We start from the raw sequence: 15,888 nt of genomic DNA, 5'->3' as shown, positions 1-15,888 counted from the left end.
TCGATTCTATTTTGGTTTACTAATTTTGATTTTTCGATTTTGGACCTATTTAATGGGTTACATTATATTTCTAAATTGGGCTACTGATTCTAACGAACACGGCATAGTAGGTTTAGTAGTAAATTTGCTTGTTTTGTCATTGAGCTAAGCACAACTAGTGAAGGGAAACATGGATATGTGTGACAGTTTGTGCAAAATTTTTTTGCAACTTACAAACAATTAAAGTGTATTTGGCTATTTTCTGGTACTTGAACACCATAAAACACAAAAAAAAAAGAGAATTTACTACTGTATCTACAATGAGATTATATGATGGCATAAAGTAGTTGGAATTTTGGTTTTTGGATTTTGGCCTTTGGGCCCTTTGGAATTTTACTTAAGTAACTTAACAGATTCAATGTAGCGGGTCGTGTGGGTATCCATTAAATATAGCTAATGCCTACTGGGCTTAGAATCTAAGCCTTAAATATATATTATATATAATTAAAAAAAGATATATTAAATATTTCAGTTTAAACCAAAAAATGGAATTACGTCAACCTAAAATTCGTACACCGAATCAAAATATCGAAATTATATATATTAAAAAAATCAAATCGAAAAATCGAAATCGAAAAACCAAAATGATTCGGTTCGGTTCAGTATTTTAATTTTTTGATATTTATGCCCAACTCTATTTGGGATGTTTATTTTGCAAACCTATATGTACAAGAGTTGGGTTTACTGTTGCCATGTTTTTCAAATCTTATAAGAATCCATTTTTTTTATTTTAATTTTTTCATACTTACCTAGTAAAATTGGATACATTGAATAGGTCGGGTGGGTTTTCGATTGTTGGATTGGATAAACTGTCGGTGACGTACCCAAATGTGAATCAACATGGCCATGATGTTGTTTTTTTTTCAAATCAACCTGCACCGTAAAAAAGACTTGTTTATTATTTTGAGATGCACGTGGAAAATGCTGGTGCGAAAGGACAAATTGCGCGCCGACAACCTGGGTATTTTACGTTCTTGGACTTGACTTGAATTTTTTATCCCAATTATAGCTTCGTTTATTGAAAATGAGTAGTGCATAGCTCCTTTTATTGAAAATGAGTAGTGCATAGCTCTTTTTATTGAATTAAGGAGTCTGTTGTCTTGTTATCAGTACATACTAGTAGTTGCAGTATTGCTCTGATAGTTATATGTTATTATATCACGGATTGAGATAGAAGATTAGTAGTTAACGATGCATTATTTTGTCATCCATCATACTAGTAGTTGTAGTATTGATCGTGTAGTTTTTGAACCTTTGAGACGACTTATTTATTACTTTGAGAAGCTTAAAGGTAAGTTCTATAGAGTGGTATAGTTTGATCGACTATGTTGTATGGAGCGGAGTGTTGTCCAGTTAAGAACTCCCACATCCAAAAGTTAAAGGTGGCGGAGATGAGGATATTGCGATAGAAGTGTAGTCATACCAGGAAAGATAGGGTGAGGAATGAGATTATTCGGGCGAAGGTGAGAGTGGCTTCGATAAAGGACAAGATGCGAGAAGTGAGGCTACGTTGGTTCGAGCACGTGATGAGAAAGGGACACGATGCTCCAGTGTGGAGGTGTGAGACACTGATTATGGATGTTTTTAGGCGGGGTAGAGGTAGGCCGAAGAAATATTGGAGGGAGGTGATTAGACATAATATGGAACTGTTACAACTTACGGAGGACATGATCCTAGATAGGAAGATGTGGAGGATGCGGATTAGGGTAGAAGATTAGGAGGTGGGAGTGCATCGGTATCAGTAGGGGGCGTTTTTTATTTGTGTCTAAAGTTTCTTGTTCGTAGGTTGAATACTGTCTATGATTTCGGATATATAGTTTTTAGTAGTATCTTGTGGCTCTAATATTATCTTGTGGCTAGTGTTGTTAGTTTATTTTGCCTGTACAAGTTTATATACATTTATGTTTTGTGTTTGTTATACTGTTATTGGTTCTAAGCCGGGGGTCTATTGGAAACAACCATTCTACATCACCTGAGGTAGTGGTATGGTTTGCGTACACTCTACCCCCAGACCCCACTAGGTGGGAATACACTGGGTATGTTATTGTTGTTGTACCTAGTAAAATTTTATTTATAAGTAGATTGGATAGTAAAATTTTTCATAGACTTATGTAGTAAAATTTTTCTTTATACAACTCTTCTTTTTTCCTTTTAAAATTTGTTACGTTCCTTTATTTTATAAGGATATTTTTTTCTTTGGTTCTAAAATTTGTTCGGTGATTTATGTGGTAAATTTCCTTTTAGGAGTATATTTTTTGAAAAAAATTACATAATTAAGGAATTCATTACTCACACATTAATAAAGTATAATATTGGATAATAATTAGACTTAATTTATTTCCTGACATATCAATTTGGATAATTATTAGACTTGATTTATTTCCTTAAATAATTATTATACTTGGTTTATTTTTTAAAATGTCGTTAATGAAGTTAGTTATGATGCATAAGATACTTATGCATATTAACGTTCAATTATGTATATAAACAATTAAAATTTAGGAGAGAGAAAATTTATTCAAAAAATCGAGAGAGAAGGTAATTAAGAAAAAACCTGGTGGAATTTATGAAAATTGTCCATACATGTTTAAAGACGTAGCATCATATACATATAAGAACCACCTTTCTTATATCATATTCGGGACTTAAAAATTTGTAATATTCTATGTTTTATGAATTTCGTCAAAAATTGATAAATCTTTCTTTTATTTCAATCAGAGAATCTGATAAAAACATTATTATAAATATTTTAAATGAATAAAAAGTTATTCTTGCACTCAGGCACACAACATGTCATTAGTAAAACTTATTCGAATTCTTTTTAATCTTGTTCAATTATATATGTTTTAAACAAGACTTTATTTTAATTAGAGCTGTCAATACGGGTTGATCCAGTCTATCCGAGCTAGCTCATGCGGGCTTTGAGTTTAACGGGTTAGGCCTGGCTGACCCATCAAAATGATGGGCCAAAAAATACCAAGCCCACACCATTACTCTATGGGCTACGGGCCTCACGGGTCGCCCACTTTTTACAACAACAACAACAACATACCTAGTGTATTCCTACCTAGTGGGGTCTGGGGAGGATAGAGTGTACGCAGATCATACCACTACCTCAAGAGAAGTAGAGAGACTGTTTCCAATAGACCCTCAGCTTAGGACCAATAACAGTATAACAAATACAAAAAGTAAGCGGATACAAACAAGTATGGTACACAAAACAAACTAATAGTATAACAAACACAAAAGATAAGTGCATAATAAACTAGTACGGGATGCACAAAAAAGCCAACACCACTAACCCCAAAAACTATAGCCCCAACACTACGAACCAGAAACTCCAGACCTAAAGGAGCACTCCCCTATTACTACCGCCGCGCTCCTACCCCCTAACCATCTACCCTAATCCGCGTCCTTCACACCTTCCTATCAAGCGTCATGTCCTCTGTAAGCTGTAATTTCTCTATATCATGCCTAATCACCTCCCTCCAATATTTCTTCGATCTACCTCTAGCCCGCCTAAAATCATCCATAGCCAGAGTCTCACACCTCCGCACTGGAGCATCAGGGCCCCTCCTCATCATATGCCTGAACCAACGTAGCCTCACTTCTCGCAACTTATCCTCCTCCGAGGCAGCTCTCACCTTCTCCCGAATAATCTCATTCCTCACCCTATCTTTCCTGGTATGTCCACAAATCCATCGCAACATTCGCATCTCCGCCACCTTCACATTTTGGATGTGGGAGTTCTTAACTGGCCAACACTCCGCTCCATACAGCATAGCCTTCCGGACTACCACTCTGTAAAACTTACCTTTAAGCTTCAGGGGCACCTTCTTATCACAAAGGACTCCCGAAGCGAGCCTCTACTTCAACCACCCTGCCCCAATACGATGCGTGACATCCTCATCAATCTCACCATTACCCTGAATTATAGACCCCAGATACTTGAAACTCTCCCTCTTCTGGATGGCTTGAGAGTCTAGCTTCACAACCACTCCATCTTCTTGCGACATATTATTGAACTTACACTCCAAGTACTCCGTCTTTATTCTACTTAACCGAAAACCTTTATATTCAAGTGTCCATCTCCAAACCTCCAACTTATCATTAACTTCACCCCGAATCTCGTCGATCAGAACCACATCATTTGCAAATAACATACACCAAGGCACCTCCCCTTGAATATGTCGCGTCAAAACATCCATCACCAAGGCAAATAGAAACGGGCTAAGAGTCGATCCCTAGTGCAATCCTATCAAAACTGTGAAGTGCTCCGAATCTCCACCTACCATCCTCACACGAGTCTTCGCACCATCATACATATCCTGAATCGACCTAATGTACGCCACGGGCACCCCTCTAGCCTCCAAGCACCTCCACAGAATCTTCACGCCCACTTTTTAAAAAATAATATTTTATAATTTAATCAGTGGAGTGCAAGATGCGGGAAGCACGATTGAGGTGGTTCGGTCACGTGAAGAGGAGGGGCATGGATGCCCCGGTCCGTAGGTGTGAGAGGCTAGCGTTGGATGGTTTTAGGCGGGGTAGGGGTAGGCCGAAGAAGTACTGGGGTGAGGTGATTAGGTGGGACATGGAACAGTTACAGCTCACCGAGGATATGACCCTAGATAGGAAGGTCTGAAAGACGCGAATTACGGCAGAGGATTAGGGCCAGTTTGGGTCGCTAGTGTAGGGAATTACGTGGTGGGGGTTTTATTCCTGTTCTGATTCCGTGTTCCGTGTTCCATGTTTTATTACGAATCTGTGTGCTTTCCTCTGCTTTCCTCCGTTTTATATTACTTATGGGTGCCGTATTTATGTTATGTAATCTGCTTCTGTGCTTTACTATGTGTTTGTGTGGTATCTCGTGCCTTGAGCCGGGGGTCTTTTGGAAACAACCTTTCTACTTCATCAGAGGTAGAGGTATGGACTGCGTACATCTTACCCTCCCCAGACCCCACTAGGTGGGAATACACTGGGTTTGTTGTTGTATAATTTAATTTTAGAGTATTAATAAACGTAAATGTTATTAGATAATATTATATAGTGTTAATAATTGTTAATCAAATCTCCAACACCCCAAAAAATACTCCTAACAGCGAAATTAAATAACTTTTGACATGATATCCTTTGAACCAAATAAAAATACTAATGAACAATCTAAATAGTTGCATGTATTTGACTTACGAACCGGCCCATGGGCTAGACCAACTCATATTGTTCAAGCCCTACGGGCCACAGGCTTATAGGAGCCGGGCTAAAAAGCCCTGTTCTTAAATGGGCTGAAAAAATTGAAATCCAACTCCATCAAATTACAGGTTAGATGGTGCCGGCCCTATGGGCCTAACCCATATTAACGGCTTGAATTTTAATTAATAAAAAGAAACATAAAAGTACAACCGTACAAATCCTAAAATTTGCAAAATATTTGTGGCAAGAACATGTCGAAACATCACAAGAATAGAAAAAAGAAAATAGTCTCCACTATGCACAATAATAAGACCAAATTGGTTCTACAATAGTAATTAAAGCAGATTCATAAAATAAATAGAATTTATAAAGTAAAATTCAATTCATAGTCGAATAAGTAAACGTACAGGTCTAATGAACTTTAGACCTCTTTTGTTGGCAACACTCCCTGGAAGTAGACGTGGATTTAGATTAGTCAGATTTCAATGTTGGTACCAAACACTAAGAAACATTACGAATCTTTTTCAATGGGAAGAGGCATTTCACATAAGTATAGATGTTTTCCTCAATCCAATCTGTTACCGAAAACGATGAAATTTTCAAATATTTCCACCTTTTCTTCGTAACGTCATACCAGCTATTATTCGTAACGTCATAACAATCACAACAACTGAAGATTTTATACGTAATAATATTCTTCAAGTGTGGAGGAAAGCAAATGGTGTAACTCTTCCAATCCTCTCTATGAGGGTCACCTAAAATCCACAATTTCACACTCTTTGAGGAACGTTTCTGGATGGCTAATTTGCCCTTCAATTCTACCAGCTTGTAATCACGTCTCCATTGATAACGTAAAGCATTGCACAACGTGATAGTTTTGAAATTTTCCGTTTTAAGGTCGAATGAAACTATGAATCTACCTGCGCAATCCAAAATATAGATAACTCCAGAAATGCAAAGTATGACTTGGGAAATAAGTCATGCAGTCAATTTCTCTCCAATTCCTTATGCCCTTTTCTGAAACACAAAGTGTCATCAAAACCTTATATTTTTTCCCTTCTGGTTCATAACCTAATGAATAAAAACATTCATAATCTGATGAAAGATGCAATTCCTTCAATTTGCGAAGAGGATAATGTAATTGTTTCACTTCTCTTGTACCGGGATTGAAAATTCTAACAGATTCCTTCTTTTTCAACCAGAAGCACAACATACCATTAGCGTACGATAAGTCGTCGTAACGAAAATCCAAATTGCATCTAGACACTTTTCCGCCTTTCTTCACCTCTGTGCTATAAAAACCTTCAACATCTAGCACAAAGAATTTGATTTCACCAAGATGATTGCTCATAGAGTGACGTTGATGCATGTCCACCAAATATGATTCTGATACAAGGGAATTATAAAATTTAGAAAGACACTTGAAACGCATTAAAGACTTGACACGAAGTCGTGAGAATATTTCAATTGTGATATCTTGAGACAAAATTGTAGGGTTTGTCGACGTAGATTTTCTCTTCTTTGCCATGTAGAAAACCGGACAAATCTTTCACCTGTTTGTATTTTCTGTTGCTTTTAAAATAAAGAGAGATCTAGTTATACGAGAAGATTTAGTTGAACGGCTTTGAAAACTTACTTTGAGAAATAGACATCATTTCATTTTTTATTTAAACTTTTAGGGTTTTTGATAAAGTGCCGAGATATGGATTGACGTGTTAAAAAAAAATAAAATTTTTGTTATCCCTTATGTATTTATTAAATATTTTTTTAACCTCACTTTTTTATTAAATATCAATTTTTTTTTTCGACCTCCTCACTCCCACTTACAAAACCATGGCCATTTCTCTTTCCTCTTCTCCAACTTTCATTTTCTATTTTTATTTTCTTTAAAGCTCTAAGATCTTTTATCTTCCACTTTAAATAATTTTTCTTCATCTTCCGAGTAATTTGTGCATCATATTGATTTTTTTTTTTGTTTTATTTCGATTTTGGTTTATGGTAATTGAGCTGATTTTGGAGGGATTTTTTTTTTTGAAAAAAGGGGATTGCTTTTACTAATTTTTTTTTTGTTTTTAAGTTGGTATTTGTTTGATTGTTGATGAATTATAATTGTTCTTGTCGATTACATGTTGAAATTTTTTCGCGAATTTAATCGGCTAATGTGCCAAGAAATTCGGATATTGTTCTATTAATAGACCGTTCGATTGATTAGGGAAGAATCAAATTTATTCTACACAATCTTACATCACATTTTACAAAAGATTATTTCCACGATTTGAACCTGTGACATTCTAATCACATCATGAGAACAACCTTAACGTTTACTCTGAGCTCCCCTTAGTTTAGGTGTTTAAAGTTACTTCTACGAAAACTGCCCCTTCCCTATGTTAGCCGTTTATTGTATACCAGTTGATATACATTTAGCTAAATGAATCTTATACGTTTTATGAATCTGGTAAAAAATTGAATAATTTTTTTAATTTCAATCAGAGAATCTAATAAAGACGTTATTACAAAAATTTTGAACGAATAAAGTTATTCTTGCACTTAGGCACACAACATGTCATTGATAAAGTTTATTCGAATTCTTTTTTCCAAAGAAAGGCCACACGGATATGAACGAAGAATAATCGAGATAATACGACTAATTGAATGTGGTATCGTAATTGTTGCTAATGTTGTTCAATTATACATGTTTTAAAAATAAAAACTTTATTTTATAAAAAGAAACATAAAAGTACAAACGTACGAATCCTAAAAATTGCAAAAATATTTGTGGCAAGAACATGTTGAGAAACATCACAAGAATAGAAAAAAAAAATTCCATTATGCAGAATAAGAACAAATAGGTTCTACAAAAGTAATTAAAGCAGATTCATAAAATAAATAGAATTTATAAAGTAAAATTCAATTCATAGTCGAATAAGTAAACGTACAGGTCTAATAAACTTTAGAACTATTTTGTTGGCTACGATCTCCTAGGAAGTAGATCTGGCAATGCAAATTCAAATTAATCACACCACCTAAGTATAGGTGTCTTCCTCAATCCAATCTTTTACCGAAAACAATGAAGTTTTCAAATCTTTCCAGCTTTTTTTCCCAACCTCATAACCATAACAGGATTGAACTTCAACAGAAGCATTTAACCTGATCAAGAAAATTAAAATCTCTCCGTCACAACAACTGCAGATTTTGTAAGTATCAATAATATTGTTCAAGTGTGGAGGAAAGCAAATGGTGTAACTCTGCCACTCCTCTCTATGAGGGTCACCTAAAATCCACAAATTCACATTCTTTGAGGAACGATCCTGGACGGCTAATTTGCCCTGCACTTCTATCACCTTGTAATCACGTCTCCATTGATAACTTAAAGCATTGCACAACGTGATAATTTTTTTAAGGTCAAATGCAACAATGATTAATCTACTTGAGTAATCCAATATATAGATAACTCCAGAAATGCAAAGTCCCTTATTATGACTTGGGAAATAAATCATGCGCTCAATCACTACTAGAAAACTGTAAATTCCATGGGGATTTTACCTAGGGAATAATATCACAAAAAATATATGCAGATTTATCTACGAAAATATTAAATTCCTCAACATTAAAATATATTACCTGCGAATTATATATTTGCAACAAATTCCGCAGGTAAATTTGGCGCCATATTGCGCAAATTTCATACTTGTGGCATTACTTGGGGAAATATATCAGTGGGTATTTTATCTCTAGGTAAATCCGTAAGTATATGGACAAATATATATATTTTTAAATCCATAGAAAAATCCCTAGGTAATTTATCCTACGGATTTACTTAGAGATATTTTGATGGAAATTTATGTAATGGATTTTATAACCTAGGAAATTAATTGGGGATTTTGTGATGTGAATTTTGCTGGGAATTTATTCTTGGGAATTTACCTGCGAAATTATTACTTGCGACATTACCTGGGAATATATATTGGCAGGTATTTTATCTGTGGGTAAATCCGCAGGTATATGGACAAATATATATATATTTTAAATACGTAGAAAAATCTCTAGGTAAGTTATCCTACGGATTTACTTAGATATATTTTGGTGTAAAATTATGTAATGAATATTTGGGGATTTTGTGCTGCGCATTTTGCTGGGGATTTACCTGAGAAATTATTACTTGCGACATTAGCTGGGGAAATGTATCGGTGGGTATTTTATTTCTAGGTAAATTCGCAGGAATATGGACAAATATATATATATTTATTAAATCCGTAGAAAAATTCCTAGGTAATTTATCCTACGAATTTACTTATAAGAGAAGTTTTGGTGGAAATTTATGTAATTAATTTTATTACATAGGAAATTATTTGGGGATTTTGTGTTTCTCATTTTGCTGGAAATTTATTCTTGGGGATTTACCTGCAAAATTATTACTTGTGACATTACCTGGAGAAATATATCGGTGGATATTTTATCTCTAGGTAAATCTGCAGGTATATGGACAAATACATATATTTTTTAAATCTGTAGAAAAATTTTCAGGTAATTTATCCTACGGATTTACTTAGAGATATTTTGATGGAAATTTATGTAATGGATTTTATTACCTGAAAAATTATTTGGGAATTTTGTGCTGCGCATTTTGGTGGAGATTTATTCTTGGGGGTTTACCTGGGAAATTATTACTTGCGACATTACTTGGGGAAATATATCGGTGGGTATTTTATCTCTAGGTAAATCCGCAAGTATATGGAAACAAATATATATTTTTAAAATCCGTAGAAAAATTCCCAGGTAAGATTTACTTAGAGATATTTTGGTGAAAATTTATGTAATGGATTTTATTACTTGAAAAATTATTTGGGGATTTTGTGGTGCGTATTTTGCTGGAAATTTATTCTTCGAGATTTACCTGCGAAATATAAAATTTATATATATAATAATATTTATATTATTGTTATCGTTGATTTTAAAGTAATATATTATGTTTCGTATTTTTAGTTACACAATTTATTCATAACTAATCTGAGAATAATTATATTTATTATTATTATTATTATTATTATTATTATTATTATTATTATTATTGTATTAATTCACAACTTGAGTCAATTTAATTTTTCAATTTATTTATTTTCAAGTCTGATTTTGCTGTAGACACCTAATTTTGTCCCTCCCAACGTTGATTTTATCTATTTTTTAGCTCACCTTACCACATATCCCCACCCATGTGATTATATCCATAAATGACAAAAATAACAACACTTAACAAATTTTATTTTGGTTTAATTCTATCCTAACAACCCCTCCAATTAAAAGACAACACCTCACTACCCAATACCCTTCTACCTTACCTCCCCCTCCCCCCTCCCCCTTATATTTCTTGTCCACAAAGAAAAAGAAACCCACAGGGAATCATTCATACAACAATACATCACATTTAACGCAGAAATAACAAGTCTTAATTTCTCTCTGCATGAGTAACCAGCACTTTAACCCCCCAACTATACCACCACCGAAACCACCGGATCCAACGGACACGAATACCTTCATGGACGAAGACATCTCAACCAGGCCATCCTTCAAACAAATACTGATAGAAAAAAGCCCAGATCTAAACGTCACATACCACCAGCGCCCTGGCAAAGGGGTTGAAAGCTGTCAGCCTACCCACGATGCTATTCACCTCTCTGATGATGACATCAGACGAATCCAAGAACCATGGCAACACTCACTGATAATCAAACTCTTTGGGAAGAAACTAGCCCATCAATACCTCAAAAATAAATTAGCTGTACTGTGAAAACCAACAGAGCCCCTCATTCTCATAGATCTGGGGTGCGACTTCTACACGGTTAAATTCGCTCAACAAGAGAATACAAACAAAGTACTACATCAAGGGCCCTGGTTTGTTGCAAGGAAATTCCTAACCATACAACAATGGGTGCCTAGCTTTGTACCAGATGAGTTCACGCTCACCCACACGGCAATTTGGGTTAGATTACCCCAATTGCCGACTGAGTACTACGATAGATCAATACTGGAGAAAGTGAGACAGAAATTGGGCAAACTCCTAAAGATTGATGCGTGCACCTCAGGAACCCTTAGACGACGGTATGCAAGGATATGTATTGAAGTACCTCTGAACACGCCACTCTTAACCACCGTTACCATTGAAACGCATAAGCAGAAGGTAATTTATGAGGGAGAGGGGATAATGTGCATGCGCTGCGGACACATTGGTCACGTTATGGAAAACTTACCCCATCACCAACAGCCCTTCACCAGCAACCAGCCTCCATCGGAAAGCATCGACAGTGAAGAATGAACAACGGTCTCCTTCTCAACAAGGAAGGCAAACCCCAAAAACACTCACAAAGTTGTGTCCTCACAGGTAAAGGAGTACAATGCCCAAACAGGTACGTCCTCCACTCTTTTCACTCCTTCATCTCCAGCAACGATGCCAGAATTAGTTCAGGCATCGATGCTAATCCCCATGGGTTCCATCTACAAAACAATGGGCCCAAGAATGGCAAGAGGAAACAAAAGAATGGTCTTGGCCCAAAATGGATTCCTCAACTCAGCCAAATCACCCAACCTTCTCCAGGTCTTTTTCACAATTCCCAGGCCCAACAAAGCAAGGCCCAAAATCACTTGGGCAACAACAATAAGGCCCAGGAACAAAACAATATTAACCTCACCCTTGTTGAGAATCTAACACCAAATCCTAAGCCAAATCACCAATTAAATGCTGATATGACCCCAAGAGTTAATGAGACCGGACAATTAGATAGTAAGGTCATTCCAACTACAGGAAGTGGACCCGCCTCAAAGCCAATCATCTCTCACTCCCTCCCCTTAAACCACCCTGTAGCTCCTCTTAACCTTCAACTTCTGGTACAGAGCAATCATCACACTCCCAGTGGTGACTTGACGCTCCCCATCGTGTCAGCTAACTTTTCTCAGCCAAATACCCTATCTAAGGATACCTCCATGGAAGTGGATCCATCCACCCCCATCTTTACCACCACCCAACCTCCTCAACATGGAAAATCCATAGAACTCTCCCCAACATCTAAGCCCCGAACCCTCAATCTTTGTATCAACACCACCACCACAGAACCATACACCAGCTTTATGGTTGGAGCTCCTCCTGCAGGACAAGTCAATCATCCTGAACACGATGCTTGGCAACCAACCTCTAGTGGTGGTTCTCCAGGACCCAGCTTTCCTGACACAAGTCCTCAAAGATACCCTCAACTGCTCTTTGGAAAGACTAGGGACCCAAGTATGGCTGCAAACACTTTTACAGCCAGACATGATATCAACCAGCCATCAAATACCATCCCAGGAGCTCAACTCAATCTTCAACAAGGTGCTCCAAAACCTACCTTTCTTCTCAGTGAATGCACCAAACACACAGATTCCACAACCAACCTTTATTCCTTGGCCATTCTAGGGGAATCAGGCACAACCACTATCTCAGGTAGGGGAAGAAAACCCAGGAGAACCAGCAAACTCAATTCTAGAACTGATAGAGAAGCTAAAGAAATCTAATGCAGAACTGGAAACTATATTAACTACCTTTGGAGAACAAAAAATAGAGACCTTCTATTTGGACAAAATGATAATGCTAGAATTCAAAGAGCCTACCAACGAAGCTATTATAGTTTATTGTCCAACCATGATGAGGATGTGCACTCTGAATTTAAGGAACCAGATGGACCATATCCCATCTGAAGTAGCCCTAAACCCACTGGGCTTGACCATGGATTTTTCCCAAAGGGCACTAGCCCTAACTCAGACTCCCCCAAATAACCGCCTCCATTCCCTTATGAATTTCATTATTTGGAATGTAAAAGAAGCAAATAGTGCAACTTTTAGGAGACAATGTGATACCATGGTTAAGATGCATAAACCTGCAATGCTTGTTCTACTGGAAACCAGTATGGCTGAACACCTCAGCCTCACCAAAGCTTTTAACTTTGACGCTCATATCCAATCCTCTGCTATTGGTCAGTCCAGGGGGATTGTCATTATGTGGAAAGAAAATTTGTTGAAGCTTGACAACATTTCCATCACCCCCCAGGCCATCCATGTCATGGTTAAGGTACTCTCTGACCCCTCTCAGTGGCTCTTCTCTGCTATTTATGCTAGTCCTCACTTCTCTACTAGGACTATCCTTTGGGACAACCTTACCTCCATATCCTAGTCCTACCAGGGTGAATGGCTCATTGGAGGAGACTTCAATGAAGTCCTCCAAGCTAGAGACAAAAAAGAGGAAGCAAAATTAATAATAAAAAATCAAATCTGCTTCGAAGCTGCATGAACCAGTGCAACATGATTGACCTATAAGGGCTGCAGATACACTTGGACCAACAAAAGTTACAAGGGTAATAGTAATCTTATACTTGAAAGATTAGACAGATGCATGGCCAACAGCTCCTGGATAAAGGCTTACCCTGAAACCATTGTGACCCACCTCTCCAGAACAAAATTTGACCACTGCCCCCTTAAAGTCCAGCTCCACCACCCTACTATTACTATTAACAGACCCTTTAGACTAGAACCCATATGGTGCAGCCACCCTTCCTTTAGTAACCTCATCCACTACTCTTTTGACCCTCCCAACTCTTTGTTGAAAGCTACTGACAACTTTCAAAGGGATGCCCTCCTTTGGAATAAGCATACTTTTGGTAAAATCTTTCACAAACTCAAAAGAGTCCTAGCTAGGTTAGATGGTAAACGTTATTATTGTTATAGGTAGAATGTCGTTATAGAGAAATTACATATAACATGAAAAATCAATTTAAAAAAAAATTAGATTGCTCTACTGAAATACCATTATAACGAGGGAGTGTTATAGAGAGGTCTGGTTGTGTGTATATATATATATATATATATATATATTAAAGTCGTCTATTCATTAAATTTGAATATAATGAGTTTGCTCTTTTTATACATACAACTTTCTTCTTTAAGATTGAATACACGTGCAATGCACGTATTCTAAACTAGTTTAATAAAAAGTTGCAAGTATTTTTCTTTATCCTCCTAGCTAGAACTAGTAGTAGAAATATATCATGTATTGATATCAAATTGTAAGAGTACTTATTTTTGTCATTTTATCTCCAATAGTGCTTACCCTTTTCTATAAGCTTTATTAATTTGTAAAAACACTTCAGCTTTCATATAAGGTAAAAAGTTATTTCTTTTAATCATATCCAAATACCCTCCAAGAAGTCTTTAACTTTGACCAAAATTCTTTGGATTTAGACGGAACCCTAATTTCTCATCTAAAAATTCTGCAGATACGGCGATTGCTAAGAATTTCTTACTTTAACATGCTTATTGTTGAATTTGGGATAGCCAAAGTTCATTCCTTTTTGTGTTTTCTTTGCATGCAATATATCTAATTTTTCCATGTTGTTAGGAGAAGTGATTCTGCCATTGCTTAAAATGGGAGGAATTTTTCACTGGATGAATTGTCACGAGAAAAGATCAACAGTTAAAATCAAGAAAACTTTAGCAGAGGTATGTACAAATCTGACTTTGATGGTGTCTTATGAAAAACAAATTGGCAATATTAAATAAACAGTTTATATTATAGTTATTTTGGAATTCTTTTCGTGTGAATTTTGAGTATTTTACTAGCTTGTGAAGAAAAGGAGAAAGCTTTAGCATAGTTAAGTGCAAAGTCTGATTTTGATGATTTTAAGGTGTCTTACAAAAGCAAACAAGTTATGGTTATCTACCTCTTCATATATATATATGTATATATAAAAAAAATAAAAAATTTCCCAGACTCTCCCTCTAGACTCTTTTATTTTGGCAAAAGATTTAGGTGGGGGCTAGGCCCAGTGACGGATCTACACTATAGCCAGCGGTTCATCCGAACCCCCTTCAGCAAAAAATTGTGTTATATATATATGGTTAAAATTATTTTTTATGTATATATATTAGATGGTGAACTCACTTCGATTAGTTTTTATATTTACTTATGAACCCCTTAGCAAAAGTGCTGGCACCGTCACTGGCTAGGCCTGACCCCAATACAGAACGCCCAGAACAGAAAGGCTAACTAATATGAAAGTTAGCTTTGTCAAATTTACTTCTTATACTAGGCATTCGCCGCTTATCAAGTTGAAAAATGCCCTTTCGAGTCTTTGGACAAGTCAGAAAAGGAAGGAATAATGCAATTGTTGGGAGAAGCCGAGGCTAATTTAGCCAAACTATTGCATTCCCTGCAGTAGTGTTGCACTTGGTAGCTGGTCCATATTCTTGAACTTCTATCAATGATGCTTTTCATCTTCACGTTATTGGAATCCCATTCCGCAATCATGTCTGCAACTATTACGGAGTCAGTTTTCAGTTCAACTATTTAAGTGTTGCGACGTGTCATTATGACTTTAATTATCAATATGGTAGATTTGATAGTAGTAAAACTGGGATATATCTATGAGTTTGTGTTTAAAAATAATACAGATAACTCAATTTTCATCACGTGTTAATTATTTTAGTTACTTTCATAGTTTGGATTGTTGCTATCACATTTTTTTTTTGGGGAAATTTTCCAGGAAAATCCGCAGCCGCTACACCCTCTGCCATAGCCTCTGCCCTTCGGGTGAGCACTCTGTGGTGAGCACTGTGTGCGCACTGGGTAAACCCCCGATG

The 15,888-nt window shown here is 36.3% G+C and overlaps 2 protein-coding genes across 5 annotated transcripts; one reads left to right on the top strand and one right to left on the bottom strand.

Moving 5' to 3' along the window:
* Nucleotides 1-5,733: 5,733 nt before the first annotated feature.
* LOC107858371 (putative F-box protein At1g46984) lies at nt 5,734-6,760 on the bottom strand. Its single transcript, XM_016703028.1, has 2 exons — nt 6,319-6,760; nt 5,734-6,152 (listed from the first exon to the last, which is right to left on the bottom strand). The coding sequence occupies exons 1-2, from the start codon at nt 6,758-6,760 to the stop codon at nt 5,734-5,736; spliced, it is 861 nt and encodes a 286-aa protein (XP_016558514.1).
* Nucleotides 6,761-10,601: 3,841 nt separating this feature from the next.
* Nucleotides 10,602-15,888, top strand: LOC107860472. 4 transcript variants are annotated; one of them, XR_007052581.1, is made up of 3 exons: nt 10,602-11,633; nt 14,654-14,748; nt 15,792-15,888. XR_007052581.1 is itself a non-coding variant. In XM_047407520.1 (3 exons), exon 1 carries the CDS (start codon nt 11,539-11,541, stop codon nt 12,769-12,771), a length of 1,233 nt encoding a protein of 410 aa, XP_047263476.1. In that variant the 5' UTR covers nt 10,604-11,538; the 3' UTR covers nt 12,772-13,324; nt 14,654-14,748; nt 15,792-15,888. The 4 variants fall into 4 exon arrangements, 2 of the variants coding, with proteins under 2 accessions (XP_047263476.1, XP_047263475.1); XR_007052580.1 differs by having other exon boundaries at nt 14,648-14,748; XM_047407520.1 differs by having other exon boundaries at nt 10,604-13,324.

Source organism: Capsicum annuum, chromosome 2, assembly GCF_002878395.1.
Source record: "Capsicum annuum cultivar UCD-10X-F1 chromosome 2, UCD10Xv1.1, whole genome shotgun sequence".
NCBI lineage: Eukaryota > Viridiplantae > Streptophyta > Magnoliopsida > Solanales > Solanaceae > Capsicum > Capsicum annuum.
This window is presented reverse-complemented; position numbering and strand designations above follow the sequence as displayed.